General features: G+C 58.9%; 1 protein-coding gene across 4 annotated transcripts; it reads right to left on the bottom strand.

The window, feature by feature from the left end:
* Positions 1-6,251: 6,251 nt before the first annotated feature.
* SLC35C2 (solute carrier family 35 member C2) lies at positions 6,252-19,443 on the bottom strand. 4 transcript variants are annotated; one of them, XM_027070248.2, is made up of 10 exons: positions 19,315-19,443; positions 13,997-14,372; positions 13,265-13,415; positions 12,387-12,450; positions 11,607-11,679; positions 10,949-11,117; positions 10,781-10,864; positions 8,435-8,610; positions 7,174-7,303; positions 6,252-6,826 (listed from the first exon to the last, which is right to left on the bottom strand). In XM_027070248.2, exons 2-10 carry the CDS (start codon positions 14,114-14,116, stop codon positions 6,693-6,695), a joined length of 1,101 nt encoding a protein of 366 aa, XP_026926049.1. In that variant the 5' UTR covers positions 14,117-14,372; positions 19,315-19,443; the 3' UTR covers positions 6,252-6,692. The 4 variants fall into 4 exon arrangements, with proteins under 4 accessions (XP_026926049.1, XP_026926051.1, XP_014920939.1 ...); XM_027070250.2 differs by having other exon boundaries at positions 13,265-13,344; XM_015065453.3 differs by having other exon boundaries at positions 12,237-13,344.
* Positions 19,444-20,087: the final 644 nt, after the last annotated feature.

Below are 20,087 nucleotides of genomic sequence, written 5' to 3'. Positions count from 1 at the left end.
TTCTGGAAGGAAAGTGGTGAGCTTCGGCGTCCAGGAGTTCTGGATTCGGGGTCCTAAGGCAAGCCAGAGAGCGTATTTAGCCCCCCACCCCTGGCTTATCTGTAAGATGCAGTGCAGTGGGGGAAAGATAGTAGCTGCCAATCAGGGAGAGGCTTCTCTGCGGGAGGCAGCCTGCTCACACATACTCCCTCATTTAATCATCCAGTGACTCCTGACACAGGTATTCTCTCCATTTTCAGGTGAAGAGCTGGAGACCCGGGGAGGCGGAGCCTCTGGCCCAAAGTCACGGCTACACGTGAGAGCTCCTGAAGATAAACCACAGGGCCAGGTCCTGGCACGTAGTAGGTGCAGGGCAGGTGCGGGCTCGAGTCTCCCAGGAAGAGAAACAGAGGGGCTCCGTCGCCTGGGAAACAAAACTGTGGGACAAAGTTAAATTTAGAAGAGCCAGACCGGGTTAGAACAAGCCCCATATCCAGCTCAGCCGCAGAAGCAGGACGGGAAATTGGCTTCAGCCACGACAAAAACCTAGAAGTCTGGACACTCGTGAAATGAACCAGGCCGCAGTGGGGGGAAGGCGGCTGCGGGACGGGGCAGGGGGGCCGCCTGGGTTGAGCGCAGGAGCCCCCACCTGGGTCAGGTGGCCTTGCCCGGCCTGGCCCCGGGAGTCCCAGCAGTGACAAGGCAGGGCGCCACATCCGGGCTGACACCTCCGCCCCCGCGGCTCTTCCCCCGCGGACAGGACAGAGGCAGAAGGGAGGTCCCCCTCCGCTTCCCACCTCCTCCCCCAGAAAGCCGGGTCCCCGCCCAGCCCTCATGGCTCGTTTAGCACTGCTAAGTGGCAAGCCCGGAGGGGCGGTGGCGGGAGGGGCCGGGTAATGAACTCCTATTGGCTTCCTTCACAAGATCACTGCCTTAATTTACGAGGCCTGAGCGACTCTCATTTCCCCAGTGCGCGTTGAGTAATTAACTATTAATAAAAGCATTACCGAGTTAACCACGGGGGCATGTTTAATTCATGGGGCAGCCCTGGAACAGGACGGGAGGCTTTGGCTCAGTGGGGGATTCCTCCCAGAGCAAAATATTGCCAGCGGGAGGCCGACCCCCGAGCCAGTCTCTCTGCCATCCTGGACGCCCCTCACCAGGGGATGCCAGCATCTCCTCCAGAGCGGACCTTGGGAGGTATGAATCCCAGTGGAGACGGCTCCTTGCTGTGATGGGGAGCTAGCAAGTGACCTTGGACAAGTCACTTGGGCTCTCTGAGCCTGTTTGTCATCTGGAAAACGGGGTGGCTGATGACACTGACCTCCCAGGGGTGGACTGCAGGTGTGAAGAAAGTCACTCACACTTTTCTTGTGTCTTTGAATCAGCTCTCCTCCCTGCCTGGTATGCCTTACTCCTTGTCTGTGGGGCAATTCCTATTTAATCTTCAAGGCTTTAGTCTTCAAAAGGGTCAGCTTCCCCCAAGAATCTTTACTCTCCTCCTGCCCCAGGCAGAATTGGTTGCTCCCCTTTCTGTCCTTCCCATACATTCTATTATGGAATCCATCCATCCACCCACATACCCACCCATCCACCCATCCATCCCATCCAGGCATCCATCCAGGTATCCATCCACCCATCCACCCACCCACCCACCCACCCATCCACCCATCCACCCATCCATCCCATCCAGGCATCCATCCACCCATCCATCCACCCATCCACCCATCCACCCATCCATCCCATCCAGGCATCCATCCACCCATCCATCCACCCATCCACCCATCCACCCATCCATCCCATCCAGGCATCCATCCAGCCACCCACCCACCCATCCAGGTATCCATCCACCCATCCATCCACCCATCCATCCACCCACCCACCCATCCATCCACCCATCCATTCACCCATCCACTCATTCATATTTATTGAGCAGCTATAGTTTGCATCTCTGATTCTGTTGTCTCCTGAGACTAGTGGCTCTTGTCTTTTGGGGGTCAGGGTCACTCCCCCAGAAAAACGCACGTATGCACATACATGCCTTGTAGCCTCCCTCTTCATAGATTTCTGGTCGTCACTGGAGTTGGGCTGTGGACCCCGATGCGGCAGGTGCAGTGCAGTGCTGCTCAGATCCCTCTTTGGGATTGAAAGACTGATTCCCCAGCTGCTGGGGCTGGGGCCGTGGCTGGAAGATAGCCAGCCCTCTCTGGAGACCGTGCTGATTGGAAGAAAACTGCCTCACCCAAAGTCATGCCTTTTACCAGGGGTAGGCCCACTGTGTCACTGTTCCAGGGACAGATCAACGTGGACCCGCAAAGGCCCGAACCTCTCACGCCCACGTGAGCTAAGTCCGCAGGGTCATTCCCTCCCCAGAACTCTGTCCGGACTGCTTCAAAGCTGGGCTGCTTCTGCCCAGACCTCCGTCCTGCTCCTCCCTTCTGCAGGTGTTTTTCCCAAGAGCACTTTCTAAACAACATCCTACACACCAATCTCCAGCTCTGAGTCTACTTCCCAGGGAACCCGGTGGATTAAAAAGCGCTGCGGAAGTTGTCTGAGGACAGCGTCAGTGTCTTTGTGACCTCTGCGTCTCCCGCAGCTCTCACCGGCCGGGGTGCACCGTGCATGCTACAGAAACATGTACAGGATACATCTTAGTGCATTTTCTCCTGGTTCTCTGCTCTGTCTTCCTGTTGTCCCAGAGAGAGAGTTCTCAGGACACCCAGGAGAAAGGGACAAACGGCCCTGCCAGCAGGATGCCAGTGGGACCAGAGCTGTGGGCCTGTTTCCCGGAAATGTACTAGTTGCCAACGAAGCCGTAAATAACCATGGGAACAGAAGTCAGGCTAATTGGTCGCTACAAAGCGGGGGCAAAGGGGCCTGGAGGATGTCAGGCTCTGTGGTTGGGGTGAAGGCCCCCGGGAATGGCTGGGAGGCTGGAGGCCAGCAGGGATGGGTGGTGCCGGTTGGGGGAGGGCAGCGTGTTCTTGCAGGGGAATCATTTAGAAGCTACACCGAGGTCTCCAGAACCTGGAAAATCCCCTTCGGTTTCCACTATTGGAAACTCCTTCACAGAACAAATATCTATTAAGTATCTCCACTGCGCCAGGCGTTGTAGGAAGGATGGTGACCTCGAGGGGCCGGGGGCTTCCATACGGACTCCTCTCCCTTGTTTCGTCACCCGGTAAGTATGCTACACCCTCAACACTGACGGGTGCTAAGTGGTCACTAGGATGTGCCCAGCACCGTGCTAACTGCCTTACCTACGTGACTCTATTTCATCTGTGTAAGAGCTTCATTAAGAGATATGGATTATTATTATTCCTTCCTAACAGATGAGGAGACCGGCTCAGAGGGGATCAGCAACGTGCCAGAGACACACGCCTCATCACAGGGCTGTGAGGAGATAAAAATCCAAGTCGGGGGTGGGGGGGGGGGGGCGAGGCTGCTTTTAGTCACCGTGGTGCTAAAACCTCCACCAGCTTCCTTCCCACAGCTATGAAATAGGTACAATTGGTCCCTACTGCACTGGGCTGTTGGGGACAAAGGGCCTATACGAGAGGCCTGGAGGGTGCCCAGTGAAGGTGCATTCTGTTCTCCTCCCCAGTTCCCTCGTCCCCTGTCTCAAAGCTCCCCCGGGACCGGGAGGAAGGGTGGCCCCATTTGCTCTCTCTCCAAGGACACACATCCCTAGTCCAAGTCCGGCACAGCGCCCGGCACGCGGCCAGCGTTCACCGAGTGTGGCTGACCCACATGGATGATCTGTGAGTCCCAACCGTGTCCTTTGGATTGCAAGCTGGGGACCCCTCTCAGTCCAACATTACTCAGTGAGGCAGAAAGCTGTGGCCACCACCACGAAGACAATTCTCTTGGTGCCCAGAGGACTCCACTCTCAGGCCACTGGGATTTTCAGGCTTCTCTCAGGGGAAAGGAGCCGAAAGAAACGAAGGTGGCCCCCAAGCCCAGGCAGGGCAGGGGTCTCCCACAGGCAAACCCAGCTGGCTCTCATCTCCACCACGAACCCCAACTGCAGACATCCTCACGTATCGGGGGCATTAACCTTCCTTCCACCGCAGGCTCTGGGGAGAGACGGTGGGCATGTAAACACTTAAAACTTGAACCTGCGGGTCAGCCCTCCTTCCTCCCTCCCTCCTCCGCAGAAGCTCAGGAGTCGGAGGCTGCATGGGGACAGACGCCACAGCCTTGGAGAGACAAGTCACATCCTCAGCTTCCCTCAACCTGTTCGAGCACCGAGTTGCCATGGCGACGCTGCAGCCCTGAGATGCATTGGCTGCAGCTAGCATGGGTGCTTCTAGGGCTCAAAGCCGAGTGGATGAGGTCTGGCCTCGTAGGCCAGGGCCGGGGCGGGGGGGGGGGGGGGGCCCTCCTCTAGGCTCAGCTGGTAATTGCTGCTAAGTGAGGGGCTGTCATTGAACCCAATATGCAGGCACCCTGTAATTACCGCACCAGACAGCGGGTGCTTACTCCCTGCGTGGGGAGAGGGGGACGGAGGGGGAGCAGACAGGAAGCTCTCATCCACCTGAGCCGGCGGGGCTGTGGCAGGCTCTCTCCAGCAGCGGCGGGAGGCCCCCAGCCCCTCCTCTCTGCTGGCTCTCCCCAGTCATCCGTCATCCGGTGTGGAATACTGTCGCCTTTAATCCTGGCCTCTGAGCTTGTAGAATCCGAGGGGGGCAGAGGTGCAGACACAGATAAGGCACCACCTCAGGGGAGCTCCTGGTGTTGTCCCCCTCGTTTCCAGAGGAAGCGTGTCTGCATCGTGCTGCCCTGCTGGAGGCAGCTGTCGTTCTAGTTCCGGCAGCCTGGGTGGCTCGGTCGGTTGAGGTCTGACTTCGGGTCAGATCACGATCTTGCAGTTCAAGAGTTCAAGCCCCGCGTGTGCTGACAGCTCAGAGCCCGGAGCCTGCTTCAGATTCTGTGTCTCCCTCTCCCTCTCCCTGCCTCTCCTCTCCCCACCCCCGTTTGCGCTTGGTCTCTCAAAAATAAAACATTTAAAAAAATCTTGTTCTAGTTCCTCTGGAGCCTGGAGGCTCTGAGGACCTCAGGCTAGTCACTGCCCCTCCTAAGCCTCAGTTTCCTTTGCTGTACGACCAGAAGGTGGGTCTCAATCATTCTTAAGGGTTTTTCTAGAGCAGGGGTTGGCAAGCCAGAGGCCACAAGCTGAATCCCGTTTTTGTAGGGTTTTGCTGGAACGCAGCCACACCCTCTTGCTCCGGTGTCCCTGTCTGGTGTCCCTGTCTGCTTTCCGGCTACAATGGCAGACCTGAGTAGCTGTGATAGGGACTATGAGGCCCTTTACAGAAAGTTCGCGGACCTGTTTCTAAAGTATCGATGTTTCCCTAGGCTTAACCGAGGAAGCTTCCGTCACTTCGATGTGATGAGAACAACTCATTAGCAAGCCCTATCCTGGTCCCCACCCACAGACACCACAGTGCTCTTCCAAGGACCCCAGCCTGGATTTGGAGAGCGGAGGCAGGCGGGGTGGTGCCGAGTCGCCGCGTGGTGCAATGGCGCCACCTGCTGTGAGTGCCTGAAAACACTTCTGCCTGGAAGTACTTGTCCCCACGAGGGGCTGGGGCGTGGGGGCGGTGGGGGAGGAGCCGGCTCCCAGGAGCAGCCCAGGCTTCGGAACCCTTGCACATCAGAGCCAGGATCTCGCACCGTCCTCCCCATTTTATGAAGACCGCAGCGTAGAGGGGCGGCCTGGCCTGAGTGGTCCAAGGTAGGGGGAGCAGGAAGCTCAGGTCCCGGAGGCTCGGAGGCCACTCCATCTATGTTCCGCGGGCACAGACTTGGCATACAGACCTGGCGGTGAATCCTTGTTCCATCACTCATTTGGGGTCTCGGTTCCACGGCTGTTGAAAGCGTTCTCAAAACAAACACGTAACATCTGTTACCAATTCGGACTCAATCTTCTGAATAACTCTGAAATAATTCTTCCCATTGCACGGGTTAAAACACTGTGGTACAGAGAGTTTAAGTAATTCACTTAAGGTCACAGAGCTAGCGACAGTCAGGATTCAAATCCAGGCTATGAAAGCACTACACGCCCCAGAACACCACTCTATACATTTTTTTCCTGCCTGCAGGTGTGCTGGGGCCCCAAGAGAGGGCCCAGGGGCCCAGAGGAACCCAAGAGATGCAGGGAAGCCTGGAGTCTGCCCAGTCATCTGCAGAAGCCCCAGCCAGGAACGAGAGTGAGGCCCCCGCCACCCCCTCCAGCTCCCATGCCTCCAGGCAACACGAAGTGGCCGGCGGACCGTAAATCCTTTATTTCCAAACTATAAATAGATCTGCTCTCTGAGAAAAGACACTGTCCAGGTGATGAGGCTCCAGCCTCTCCTTCTCCCCTTCCCAAGTGCTCCGCAGTCTAAACCCAGTGCCCCAAGAAACCCGCTGTGCCCTGGAAAGCACCACCTTGGCCGCCAGAGCCTGGCAAGCGGCCGAGGACCGCCCCTTCCCTCGTCCCATTGGGCCTCCAGCACGGCCTCGGCCCTGCTCTGGCCCGACGCACACCCCACAGTCTCCTCAGCTCCCCGAGCGAGCCCCGCCAGGCGGTTGCGCGCTCCCCAAGGCCCGGCCTGGGAGAGGCCTGGCCCGCTGCTCCCCAGCTGCCGCGAAGGGCCCCCTGGGTCCCCGAGCTGCTGTGAGGTGTGAGGGCGGGGAGAGGCCTGCCTCCAAGCTGGTCTCCCGGCTGGTCACTGCTGCCCCTGGGCCACGAAGTACGCCTCTTCTTCCTCATTGTCGTCCTCCTCTGGCTGCCCGCTCCGGAGCAGCAGCTCCAGGTCGGGGTGGGAGCCCAGTCCCTTCGAGGGCTTAGGGCCCCCATCACCTGGAGACAGAGAGAAGCCAGCTGCAGACCACTTGTGCTTTCCTTGGCGTGCCCCGATGGGGGTGTTGAGTCGCCTAGGCCCCACCCACTCCCCGCCCGTCTTCTCGGAGTGACGGTGGCAGGATCGCCGGGCTTACTCCCTGGCGGAGGGGCGGCCGACGCAGAGGCGGCTGAGCTGTGCGGACCACCACCGGGCTGGAACCGCCTGTGGGCACGCCGAGGGCCACCTGCCTCTTCCTGGCTGGGTGGCTGGCTGGGGACCCAGGGCCGGGTCGAGGGGAGAGCAGAGGGACTGAGTCACGAGAACACCTTCAGAAAAGAGGCCTCGGGAAGGGGCTCCGGTTTACCTCTGGAGTGCAGGGCTTTGAGAGCAACGTGCAGGGATATGCCCGAGAGGCAGAGGGCGAAGCCCAGCCAGTTCAGGAGGCTGATCTGGTCCCCCAGCAGGTGAGCTGCCAGCAGCAGAGTGCAGACCTCCTGAGGGCAGACAGGCGGGAAGGGCAAGTGATCAGGAGGAGGAGGTGGCCCCTTTGCCAGGAAGGTGGACGGCAAGGCCACCACCACAGGGGAGAGCCTGACCTGCCCGAACTCCCGGGGCCTGGACGGGCTGGCCAGCTGGGCAAAAAAGGGGCTTCCCTGCGCCCAGAAGATCAGGCCTGCCTGCAGGGCTTTCCTCCCCTCGCGCCGCTAAGATGCGACAAAGCAGATGTTTGCATAGTTGTCGCGTCAGGGCTACGAGGGGGGCAAACCAAACTCGGGGCTGGGACCAGAGCGCCTGGCCCACAGCCCTGTCCGCAGGAATAAAGGGCGGCCACACCTGCGGATGGACAGCCCGACAACGCCACAGGAGAATGCAGTGTCACAGGGCTCCACGGGACACACGCTGGCCACAGGGCTCTTCATGTGGTGGCTGTCATACATAGTGGCTGCAAATGGGGCTGGTGGGACGACTCATTCTGAGAACCACAGCTCACGCCTCGTCTAAGCCCCTTGGGGAGACTTACGGTTCTGGGTTTGGGCAACACTAGTCCAGCACCTGTGCCTGCTTAGTCAAGGTGAAACTGTACCGCCCCACGGCCCTGAGCAGGGTGGGGTGAGAGGCGGCAGGGGAGGGGGAAGCTGAGAGCAGAGGCATGCGTGTGGCCAGGCAGCAGTAAAGGCAAGACAGGCAACACAGGGCACTCATGCCTAGCACTGCCCCTTACTCTGACCACGGCAGGCATCACCAATCAATCACCGAACTCTCTCCCCATGAGTCTGGATGGGGCTTCTCAACCCAATTGCAGGCCACGGCCAGGCAGCCAGAGTCGGCATTCATGGTAAAATGAGAATGTGTCCCAGGCCTGGTGGTCCGAATCCCAACGTGGCCACACAGTGGCTGGGTATCTGTGGGTAGATCAGCCCATCTGTGGAATGGGGATGACCGCCCTTACCCCCAGAGCTGCGGCCACGATGGGAGTTACAGACAGGAGCATGGCACACGGCACCCTAACAAGGCACTTCCGTCTCCTCTGCAGGGCCCTGGGGCACGGGAGCTGGGACCAAAGCTGCGACTGAGCTTGGGGGCTGCACTCTAAGACAGGACCAGAGCCACCCCCAAGTCTGTACCTTAAAAATGCCAGCAATGGAGAGAGTGAGGCTGGAGGTTCTGGAGACCAGGAGGAACTCGGAGAAGCCCAAACCGAAGGCGAGAATCCCGCCAAGGAAGAGGCTCCCTAGTACCCGCAGGAGCAGCCCTGTGTCCTGGAAACGGAAGATTTTCTCAGACGTGGACAAATGGAGACCTGAAAGCAGAGGGGGGAGACAGCGGGAGGCCGCGTCCTGGGTGAGCCTGCCTGGGTGGCCTCACCCTGCCCGGCGAGCAGAAGAGCCAGCACTGTTGCAGCCACGCCCCCTGAGCACCTGCAGACTGGCCGAGGCCCAGAGGACAGGACAGGCAAGGAAGAGAACCCTGCGGCAGATGGTCTGACACTTGGGGGGCCGGGGAAGCAGTGATGGTTCCCAGAGAGTCTCACAGGGAGCCACGTGGAGGGCTTCCGAGCCACTGGGCTCGGGTAGAGAGCACGGCACTTCACAGAACATCGGCCGGAAACATCTGTCCCTTCCCACGGTATGTACCTGTCTTTGGGAAGGAGGGTGACTTCATGTGGCCCTTGCTGCTGTGGTTAAGAGAGGAGGCGGGCAGCCCACCCCGTGAGGACTGTCAATGCCCTGGGCCACCTACCAACAGTGACGAGTCTTATCCTCACAAACCTTCCCCGCTTTAATCCCGGTCTTGCTATCACCCAGCTGTGGCACTAGGTTGAGATGTGTCCTCTTTCAGGACCAGTTTCCCCAGTGATAAAATGAGAGCATTTCGACAAGCCCAGCGTTTCTCAGAAAGTAGAATGTGACAAACAGTTCTCAGAAAGTATACACACACACGCAAATATAGGACAAAGCATTCTAAAGACACCCGCATGGGCACCCACACACCAAAGTTTGCTCGACTTCCAGAGGATTCCCGGCCCTCCAACACCAACCCTCTGAGAGAGTGATTTTGCAGGTCTGTCTGCACAAGAACAGCCCGAGCTAGGCACAGCAGAGACACTTGGGGGTGGGGGTGGGGGGGGGAGGGGGGAGGGGGCGGGGATGGAGGGTGGCCAGGCACTTGGGAGATTTTTGGAGGGAAGCACCAAAGAAATGCAGAGTGACGGTCCCTCCCAGGCAAACAGCCTCACGATGTAGGACATCTTGTCTGGTGCTGGGCTCAGCAGTACCGCAAAGGCGTCGGCAAATTGAAGGGAATTCGGGAAAGAGCAACATAAGTAATGAAGGCGCTTGGGGGATTAATTTACCAGAAAAGATTAAAGGAGCTAAATCCACGCAGCTTTGCTAAGTGACGACTATCAGGGCTTTCGGATGAGGGTCTGCGGAGACGGGGAGCAGTGTAAACAGCCAGGACAGGAGGCAGTGGCTGTGGGCATGGGGGGCACAAGGAATGGGGGGGGAGGGGAGACATTAAAAAGGAGAAAAACGAGGCTGCAGAAGCTTCCTGGACAACGGGGCTGCAGAATAATTTTCTCAGAGAGGTTTGAGACGCTTCACTGCTTGAAACTGAAATGGATGTGGGACAGAATGCTCTGAAATGACCCTGAGGACAGAAAGGACTCTGGGAGGAAGGAGAAACAGACAGGCAACAAAGACTAATCTCAAAACATGGGAGGAAGGAAGGACATGGAGTGCACTGCCAGCCTAGACCATTCTCCCTGCCTCGCCTCGCCTCTCCCCTCTCCGGGAGGCAATGGTGGGCGGGACTGCTCACCAGCCCAGACTCCTGTACAAGGGCTGGCCGCACAAAGTCCGGCACACTCCCCCTGTCCCAACCTACTGTTCCGCCACCAACAGCCTGTCAAAGTCCCATCCAGCCTCCAAAATACATTGCCTGGTAAGCCTTTCTGACTTGGCTTTCCACCCTAGCATCCTGAAATAATTCATGGCCTTCCGTTCCTTCTAAGAGACAGAACACATCATGGTTAACACGAAGGACTTGGAAGCCAGCTGCTGGAACCAAATGCTGGCTTGTTTATGAACCACAGGACCTTGGGCAAGGTTATCTTCTCCCCACTTGTTTCTTTAACTTGCGCGATGGGCATAATGATAGTACGGCCATGTGGGGTTTTGGGGTGTATGAGTTAGTATGTTTAAAATGATCAGAAGAGCCTGGCACACCTGTCCGCATCCATTGTCATCATCATCTGCTGTCTTTCATACACACTTTCTGTGTAAGCATTTATCATGCTGGATTCCAGCCATCCGGTTTAATGTCTGTCTGGCCCTTGAACCAGGCACTACCAAGGGACGGACTACACCTCTGATGTCTGTAAACTCTGCAGCTACCACAGGGCTGGGCTCAGAGCAGGGACCGGGGATCTGTTGTACCGAGGGGCCGCCAAGATGGACGACCGAACCTACCTTCAAATATGGCAAAGAGAGGGAAGAGCCCCAGAAACATGAGTGGCTGCAGGTGGAACATGGTGTCAATGGGGTTCTGGAGCCCTGCAGAATGGGGACACGGGTGAGCTGCCAGGCCTGGCCTGGCCTGCCCCCACCCTGCCCGGTGCCCCCAGGCCCCTCTCTCACCAAGTTCGGCCTTCTGCAGGAGCATCTGGGTTAGGGTCCAGCGGATGCCGCCGATGAACGAGGCCCCCAGCACCAAGGCAAAGCCCTCCACGTTGAACTGTGTGGACTTGTAGGTGAACATGAAGAGGCCCCCAGCGATGAGGAGGACCACCAGGACCAGCGCTGCGCGCTATTAGGATGAGGAGCAGTGGCAACTAACTGTGGACTCTTGAGTTCCTCAAACCTGGAGCTTAGGCTCGGTAGCCATGTTGGCTGACCCTGAGGCAGGAAACCCTTCTCCCCCTCGACCTTGGGGGTCCCGGCCAGCAACTTCCCATCAATGTAGGCACGGCTGACGTTCAGCAGACATGTACCCTGCATCCCTCCTTGATCTAAACTTCTTTAGCGCTTTCCTTTGGTTACAGCAAAGGGCCAGCTGTGCCTGGTCCCTGACCTTGAACCCTTTCTCCTTTGGTCATTCTTTTGGTCATTCCACCTGCCACGCCAGTTGCTAAGTATTATCAGCAGTGGCCTGTCCTAGGTCCTTCCTCAGTGACAGGAGTTACTGCCACCTGGGCTCGTTTCCTCTGTCACATACAGTGATTAGCTACTGCCCAGTCCTCCCTTTTATTCTTAGCATCTGTGGGGGTAGGAGGGACCAGGGGAGCTGAGGCCTCACCAGCTCCTCCAGCTTGAAGATCAGCGAGAAGATCAGGATGAAGAGGACAGCGGAGGACTTGGTCATCGTGTACCTGCAAGGACAAAGTACCCACGATGCACCGCCAGGGCTCAGGGCTCAGACCCACCACCAGGAGAGGAGCCCACGGACACTGCTGGAAAAGGCGGGAGGCCGGGGGACCTCTGATTTCCCTGAGGGCAGCTGGCTCTGCTCAGGGCAGCCAGGCAATCTGGGTACAGAAGACCACAGGAAGGCAGCCTGAGTCACCTGGACTGATGACGTGACCTTTAATCAGAAGAAATCTTGGCCTAAGAGGACTCTTGCTACCGCCAGAGAGAAAAGGCCGCGGGTTGGACGCTGAGCTCACTAAGTCCTATTATACCTGCTCCTCCGTGGAGACCGGGATAAGGAAGGAAGGAGGAGAGGAGAAAAAGAAGGCAAAGGCTGTGCTCCCTGAAGTGCAGAGTCAGAGATGAGAGAGGATGGTCACACCCGCCCTTCTGCGCAGCCACAGGCACCACACACCGGTCAGTGCCCTCTCTCCCCTGCATACGGTCACCACTCTGAGTCCCTGGCTCCCCCCGGGGCCGCCGGGCAGGCAGGCACAGCACCCCTGCGAGCTAAGTTTACCGCAGGGGCTGTCAGCTTCCCAGAGAGCCGCTGGGTGTCAGGAAGGAGCGGAGATCAAGGGCCGGTCCCAGAGAGGGGTACGGCGCTGGCCCACCGGCAGAGTGCGCGCGAAAGGCTGGACGGAGGTGGCGGGGTGTGGCCGGTACTCACAGCGAGACGGTGATGTAGAGGAAGCTCCAGTTGGACAAGCCCACGTCAAGCGCTGTTGCCAGTGCTGTGGAGACAGGGGCGCCCCCGGACATGCAGCCAGGGCAGGCCGGCATGCGAGCGCCGGCTGTTCAGACACCTCCGAGAGGCCCCCGAGCGCTCCCTGCTTTGCCCCGAACACCCCGGCTTTCTCTGGGGCCCTCGGGCCTTCCTTTCACAGCAGCTGAAGGGTCAACTCCTGGCCACAAAACGCAGGGGGTTCCGCTCCAGCATTAGGACTGGGTAGTTCCCAGTGGCTAAACATGGCGAATGTGTGAATGTCCCTTCCCTCAGGATGGAGGCACACTCGTCCTGGAGGCCTGGGTCCTCCAGGGTCTGTCCCTGCCACCCCCTCATTTCTCCCACTTCCCCTCACCAGCGCTGAGTCTCGGCATCCGGAGACGCTTTCAGTTCCCTTTCAGACCCGCACACGCACTGAAGCCTCGGCCGCTGTAGCCCAAGCTCTGGGAAGCCTCCCCCCGGGCCTGGGCTGGTGCCTCTGGGCTCCCAGGCACCCCTCATCATCCCACTACCGCCAGGACAGGGACGGGACTCTGCTCACTGCCGTCTCCAGGGCAGGTGTCGGCTCGGCATACACATCGAAGGGCCAGACAACGACAAGGCCGTTGCTGCCTCCATGTGCACAGGAGCGCGCGCACTGTGTGTGCGTTGGGGAGGGGGGAGCTGGGGAGTGCATAAGAGGCAGAAGCAGGGCCGGGCTGGGAGGGGAGGCAGGAAGAGAGGAGCGGGAGGGCCTAAGCTCCGAGACATCAAGCCCTTGTGTTCTTAGCCTGTGGCTTTCCAAGTGCCCTCCTCTGCCCCGGCCCCAGGCAGGCCTGTACCTGTGGGAGCTACTCTCCTGAGGTAGTCCGTCCAGCTCAGCACCACGCGGGCCCTGTGGCTGGAGCACTGAACCAGCGCCCTGGACAGGGCAGAGAACAGGAAGATCACGGCCAGGTGCAGCATCGTCATGAAGAGGGGGAAGTGGAAGCTCTACGGAGCCCAAAGCACAGACCGCCCAGCACGGGTTACAGCCTGCCTGCAGCCCGTCCCCCTTGTCCGGTGGCAGCGACGCCAACCGGGTGGCTCCCGAGGGTCTGCAGCAGCCCAGGGGCTTTCACCCACGTTATAATCACTGGAGACAAGAGACGTGTGGTTCCAATTTCAGAAGTCACACAGAGAGCAGGTGGCGGGCATGGCACCGTCCCCACCGCCCTCAGCCTCCTGCTGCGGCCCCTCCCCAGGAAGGGCCTGTGCGGCCGGCTCAGCTGCACCAGTCATGAAAACCCCGAAACGCTTCTCCACTGGCCGGTGAGCAGCTGCCTCCTTAAGCCTCCCTAATGCCCCCACTCATCCTCAGTCCTCCCCCTTTCCCGGTTTCCCCTCCCTCCGCCCGTTTGAGGGGAAGCCTTGGCACGGTGGGGCTCTAGGGCCCGGTCCCATCACCAGCGTGATTGGCTTCCAGTCTGACTGGCTGAAGCCTGTGCCGTCCTGTTGCTAAATATTAGGGGTCGCTGTAGCCACGGCCACAGTCACCTGCCACCCAGCCCCCTGCCCGGCAAGGACCCCATTACCTTGGTGAGCCATTTGTTGTAGAAGGTGATGCCGATGGAGAAGCAGTAATAGAGGAGGACCAGCCCCAGAGTCAACACCGCCTTCCACACAAAGGCCACGTCGAAGGCCCACCTCCCCATCCGGGGAAGCCGCAACCCCCTAGCTCTGGGTCAGTGGGAGCCTCTCCCGAAGACAGCCGAAGACAGGAAGGGCCGGCCAAGCTGGGCCACAACTTTCAACAGGAAGGTCTCCTGGCCAGAAGAGTCCTCTTTGCCTCCATGATTCAGAATCGTCCACGGAGCCCCAGGCAGAGTCCTCACCTAAGGGGCTGGTGGCCCAGGCCAACCCTCTCCATGATTAAGTGGACGCAGGGCTCACACGTCCCCAGGGCGGAGGCTAGAAGAATGGAAAGGAAAGAGGGCTGTCTGACCGGTCCACCCCACCCCTGCCCGCAGGGGGCAGGCCAGAGTGGACTCAGCAGGAGCAGGAAGGGGCCCAAGCCCAGCACAGGCCCTCACGGGAGCTCCAATCACGTCAGCTCTGTCGCCTCGAGCCGTTCTCTGTGAATTGCCACCAAACTGACCTTTTAAGAACGTAAATCTGATCATGTCAGATCAGACGTCGGCCCTTCAGTGGCTCCCAGTGCTCTTATGATAAAGACCAAAAGCCTTTCTGTCTGCTAAGACGGCCTGATCTGTCCCTGCTGGGCTCTGTCCCCATCCCACCGACCACCTCAGCTCCCCAAACACACAGGCTCTTTCCTACCTCCTGAAGGAATGGACCTGCCACCCTTCTCCATTCCTGTCTCACCTGGTCCTAGTCAACTTCAGCTCAAATGTCACTTCCTCGGGGGCTACCCCGTGATGGGGCTGCTCTCACAGCCCCCTACTTTTCCTTCAGTGCCCTTGTGCGGGGCATGGTCATCTGAGTGACGTCTCTGTCCCCTGGGAGGCTGTGAGCTCCGTGAAGACAGGGACCACCGTGCCCCTTAGTCTTACGCCCACTGGGCACATCGTGAGTTGCCCATACGGTTCGATGACTCAGCGCAAGACACCGGGCACTTGGTTCTCTGGGGGCTGATCTGGTCTTTGAGGTGTTAAAAATGGACCAGGAAACCAACACCTCCCTGCCCCCAGCCTCTAACAAGCACTCCCCTAGTCGCCGTGCCCGCCTGAGGCTCTTGCCAAACCTCACCGCTCCCAGCCTATTGATGCAGGCGACTCTAGTGAGTGTCCAGAGCGTGTGGGCTCTGCGGACACCGGGCGGACCCAGGTCCCGAGCTATCCTGCCCGTTGCTTCATCTGTGCGTCCCTCCGGTCCCCATCTCCTCCATGGAGAGGTTCCCAACCTGCTCCAGTGCCGCCACCTTCTTCAAGCCTTCCTAGAACCATCTGCTCAGACATCTACTTTCCCCACCCCCAGCCCTTTCCGAAAGGAGGAAGTGCATTCAGTTCTGGACAGGGAAGCCGGGTTATCGTTTCCCCTCCCCCAAGGCGAGGTGGGAGCCAGCACAAGGCTTTGCCCAGAGGATACACTCCCCCCCCCCCCCCCCCCGGGCTGCTGTTCTCTCCAGGGGAGCTTTGGAACCTGCCGGTGGTATTTTGGGGGAATTCTAGCTTTTTTTTTTTCAAGTTTATTTATTTATATTGATAGAGATGGCATGTGAGCAGGGGAGGAGCAGAGAGAGAGAGAGAGAGAGAGAGAGAGGGAGAGAGAGAGAATCCCAAGCAGGATACATTGTCAGCACAGAGTCTGACGTGGGGCTCCAACTCATGAACCGTGAGATCATGACCTGAGCCGAAACCAAGAGCCAGTCAGGCGCCCCAGAACCCTCCTGGCTTTTAGTGGGGGGTGGGTGGGGGGAGACAGTCCACATAACTAAGACTCGCTCTGGATCCTTTGTAGGGTAGAAGACTTACTTAAAATTACCTGAATCTAGAACCCAACTGTGTGTGTGTGTGTGTGTGTGTGCGTGCGCGCTTTTAAGTAAATTCTACCCCCAGCGTGGGGCTCCAACTCATGACCCCAAGATCCAGGGTTGCACGCTGTACTGAGCCAGCCAGGTGTCCCCAGACCCCAACTGTCTTACATGTGACACAGAGCAGTCTTTCCGTGGTTCCACAATGCACTGAAATTCGTTTGCCACGTACACCGAGGAGACGGCACTGCTTTTGATAAACGGTTTGGAGAAACCACGACATCCACAGCAATGGCACACGTGGTGTTTGAGCTGTCACGCTCAAACGTGGCTGGGGCACTGAGCACAGGAGCTACCGCGTTCCCGGGGGTTCTGTGGGGTGGTGAAAGCATGGACTGCTTCCTCGCGGCTTCTAGCATCCTTGGGCTCGGGAACTTACACATCGAAACACATTATATTGCCGATTACCTTTTATTAGCAATAAGCTGACATCTCCCCAGCGTGTAGCCCTCCCTCTGACCTCGTCGTCAACTCCAGAGGAATAGCCAGTGGCCGACTGTCTGTCCGCACCTGGATGCCTAGTGTCCGGCACCCACCCCTAGCCTGCCCAGCGCAGACTCCTGTTTCCCAGCAGGCGTCCAAACCTGCCCCTCCTCCCACCGCAGCCAGTGACACCTCCGTCCACCTAGGGGCTCAGGCCACAAATCTCGCCCCCAGCCTGATTCCTCTCTCCTTCAGCCCACGTGCCATCGGCAAGTACTGTCACCTCAGGCTTCAAAAACATCCCCGATCTGGTCACATCTCCTGTCCTCCACCACTGCCCTCCGGGCCGCCATCCTCTCCCCCCACCACACGATGCGCAGTCTCCTCCACTTCTCCCCACATCTCCTGCAGGTCAGGCTCCTGTCTGCCCAGCTGGGGAGTGGGGCACACGGGCACCAAACCTACACCTAACAGGTCTTAAGGCCCACACGCTTTCCCTATACCTAGGTTTCTCAATCTTGGCATTACGGACAGGTGGGGCCAGATCATTCTCTGTGCCCTGTGGGATGTCTAGGAATGTTCCTGGTCTCCATCTACTAGGTGCCCATCACGGCCCCTCATCCTCAGCTGTGACAACCAAAAATGTCTCCAGAGGCCATGGGGGGCAAAACCGCTCCCTGCTGAGAACATGCCTGCTTACACCGCACAGGCAACCACACGGCGTTGTATCCTCTAGCACTCGCTCCCCAGGGTTCCCCACCCATGGCTCCCAAGCCAGGGCAGTCTACACATTTCCGTGAGTCAACTTCTTGCATCTTCTGCTTTTGGTGCAGTTCCCATTCCAACGCTGCGATCTGTGCACCCCGCCTCCCCGCCCTGTTCACGGCCTACCCTGCCTTCGCCAGTCCAGGTCCTCCACCTCCAAAAAGTCCCCATGACTACCCCAGCCCGCGGCGAGCACGGTCTCCAAGTTAACAACACTCATTCTCTTATTATGAGTCACCTAACCCCAAACACAAGATCAGACTTCAGCCAGAAGGGCTCTTGGAAATCATTTGGCCACTTACTCAATGTGCATTTATCAAGTGCCACTGTATACCCAGCCCTGGAGACAGAGATAGGTAACTGATAAGATCCCTGCCTTTCTTTTAGGATAAGGGAAACCAGCCTGAAAGGGGCAAATGCTCTTTTTCAAATCACATTTGCCAAGAAAGGAATTCTATGTTGGCCTTACTTTTCCCCAGGGGGCAGCCTGGCTGGGAGCAGCAGCCCCCTCAGGGGAGGGCACCGTAGCACCTGGCCCCCCTCACTCTGTGTGGCTGTAACCTGGGCAGTGCAGTTTAGCGCTTACAAGTGTGGGCTTGGAGTGAGAAAGACCTGGGATCCAGTCTTGGCTCCTTTACTACCTGGTGGCCTCTGAATTACCTGAACGCTGGGCCTCAGTTTCCACAACAGTGTATCCACGACAGAGGATAAACTCATCTGCCTCTTGGGAGAGGAGTCAAGAGCATCAAGTCCAAAACCGGATGCTGGTTTGTGGCAGCAGCCGCTTGCACCCCCTCCTGGCTCCTTTACAACAAACTCCCCCAGGGCCCCGTGTCCTGCCATTGCTACTCCTTCCCAGTCTGTCCCCACTGCTCCCAGTCACCACACCCTCCTCCTGGCTGCCTCTCTGAGGATCAAGTCTCTGCTTCCCTGAGCACCTTACACAACTGACCACCTCCTCCTCCGCGGAAAACCTTCTCTTGGCTGCCACACCACACTGTCCTGCTTTTTCTTCCTTTCTTGGACTCCTTTTCCGAACTCCCTGCCTTCTTCACTGGCTCCTTCTCATCAACCAACCTGTGAAAGTTGGCCGCCTGAGCACTGGACCCTGGCTTCACTTCCCTTCATTCTTGGGTCATCTCATCCCATCTGATGGACATTCCAGTGATTTCTAAATCCTTTTCATTTGCCCTACCCTCTTTTGCCAGCTCCCAGGCTGGTACATCTAACAGTCTACTTGGTAGCTCCACTCGAGATACCTCAAACTGAAGGTGCCCCCAACCTATACCATTAGTGAATGCCAGCAAAACACACCTGGTTACTTACGCGCAAGCCCCCAAATCAACGATGAGTTCATCCTTGCCCACTCTTTCCCTCCTTCTTCAAACCCTATCCTGTCCGTTCCTGCTTTCATATCCCTGTGGCCCAGCTGCCTTCGCCTCGGTGGGGGCCGGCAGCCTCTGCCACGCCGATTTCTCACCTAGCGGCTGCAGCCGTCCCCTAACTAGTGTCCTCGCTTCCTCCTCCTGACAGCCTGGAGTCTACGAGGCAGGGCAGCAGGGGCGAAGGCTTAAAACACAGAAAGCACGCCACGCCCTCCCAGGGCGAATCCCAACCCCCGAGCGGGCCCGCGGGGAAGGCCTCCCACCATCTGGCCTCTGCCGGTGTCTGTCCCGGTGCCGCGGCCGCCGCCACGCTGGCCCCTGGCCGCTCGCCAAACCCATCCCGCCCGTGTCGTTCTTTGCACTCGCCGTTCCCTCCTCCCTAGACCTTTGCTCGGCCGAACCCTCCTCAAGGGTCCGCGACTCGGGCTCCCGGCACCTCCCACCACCTGACATTGCCCTGTTTGCCCACGTGTTTACTGCGCGCCCCGCACTCCCACCCCGCCGCGGGCTGAGGCCTCTCGGCGGCCCGGGCCGCGTCCGCGCAGTTCCCGCCTGGCTCCGGCCCCGGGACGTCGCGCGGGGCGCAGGCAGCGCTGGGAAACGCGCGGCGGGCGGCCGGGCAGGGCGCGCGGAGGCCTCGCCCCCTCCACGGCGCCGACACTGCGACCCGGAAGAGACAGGAGCCGGAGCGCGCCGCGCAGAGCCCGGCCGAGACCCCACTCCCCGGCCCGGGCCGGCCGGCCCCGCCCTCGGGAGCGCGCGCGGGCCCCGCCGCGCGCCCACTCACCTCGGTTCCGGGAGCTACGGTCCGGATCCCCCCGCCGGAAGTGCGAGGCCGAGCGCCGCCGCGAAGGGTGTGAACTTCCGCCAGAAGCCGCCGAGGGGCGGGACCGACCGCCGGCTGCCGGCCGCCGGCGGGGCGGGGCGGGGCGGGGCTCCGGGGGTGGGGCCTCCAGCATTGTCCGCCGCGGCCCCGCGCGGCTTGCCCTCGATCCCGGCTCCGAGCAGCCCTTCGTGGTGTGGTCGCTTGCGTCTCCGCCGCCCAATAATCGGCCTCGCTCTGGAGACCAGTCAGTGCCTGCTGGGGAGCCATGCGCACCGGGGGCAGCCAGAAAATACCGTCCTGTTTACGTCTATTGAACAGATTAATTTACCTTATTCCAGCCCAGTGCTGTGCCAGGCAGCCATGGAACCACGAAGATAAATCTCTCATGGGCTTTTTCTTCTGAGAACTCGTCAGCTGGGGAGTGATAACTCAGGGGCATTAAATTTTAGGACTTAGAAGATCCATGGGAAATGATAAATAATAAACATTTATGAAACATTTTGTGTGCCTGAAACTTAAAAAAAATTTTTTTTAAGTTTACTTAGAGAGAGAGAGCAACCTGCAGAGGGGCAGAGAGAGGGACAGAGAACGAATCCCAAGCAGGCTCCACACTGCCAGTGCGGACCGGATGCAGGGCTCCAACCCACGAACTGCGAGATCATGACCTTAGCCCAAATCCAGTCAGATAGATGCTTAACGGATTGAGCCTCCCAGGCACCCCTGAAACTTTTTCA

The sequence above is a fragment of the Acinonyx jubatus genome, chromosome A3 (assembly GCF_027475565.1).
Source record: "Acinonyx jubatus isolate Ajub_Pintada_27869175 chromosome A3, VMU_Ajub_asm_v1.0, whole genome shotgun sequence".
Lineage (NCBI taxonomy): Eukaryota > Metazoa > Chordata > Mammalia > Carnivora > Felidae > Acinonyx > Acinonyx jubatus.
The sequence above is the reverse complement of the archived record's forward strand: the minus strand, read 5'-3'. Positions and strand labels throughout refer to the sequence as shown.

Bases quoted from the DNA above. Each gene is read 5' to 3' on its own strand.
- SLC35C2 (XM_027070248.2), bottom strand. From the start codon at position 14,116: ATGGGGAGGTGGGCCTTCGACGTGGCCTTTGTGTGGAAGGCGGTGTTG. The intron at 8,611-10,780 runs GTAGGTTCGGTC...CTCTGCTTTCAG, and splicing joins TCTCTTTGCCATATTTGAAG to GTCTCCATTTGTCCACGTCT. The intron at 7,304-8,434 runs GTACAGACTTGG...GTCTGCCCTCAG, and splicing joins CCATTGCTGGCATTTTTAAG to GAGGTCTGCACTCTGCTGCT.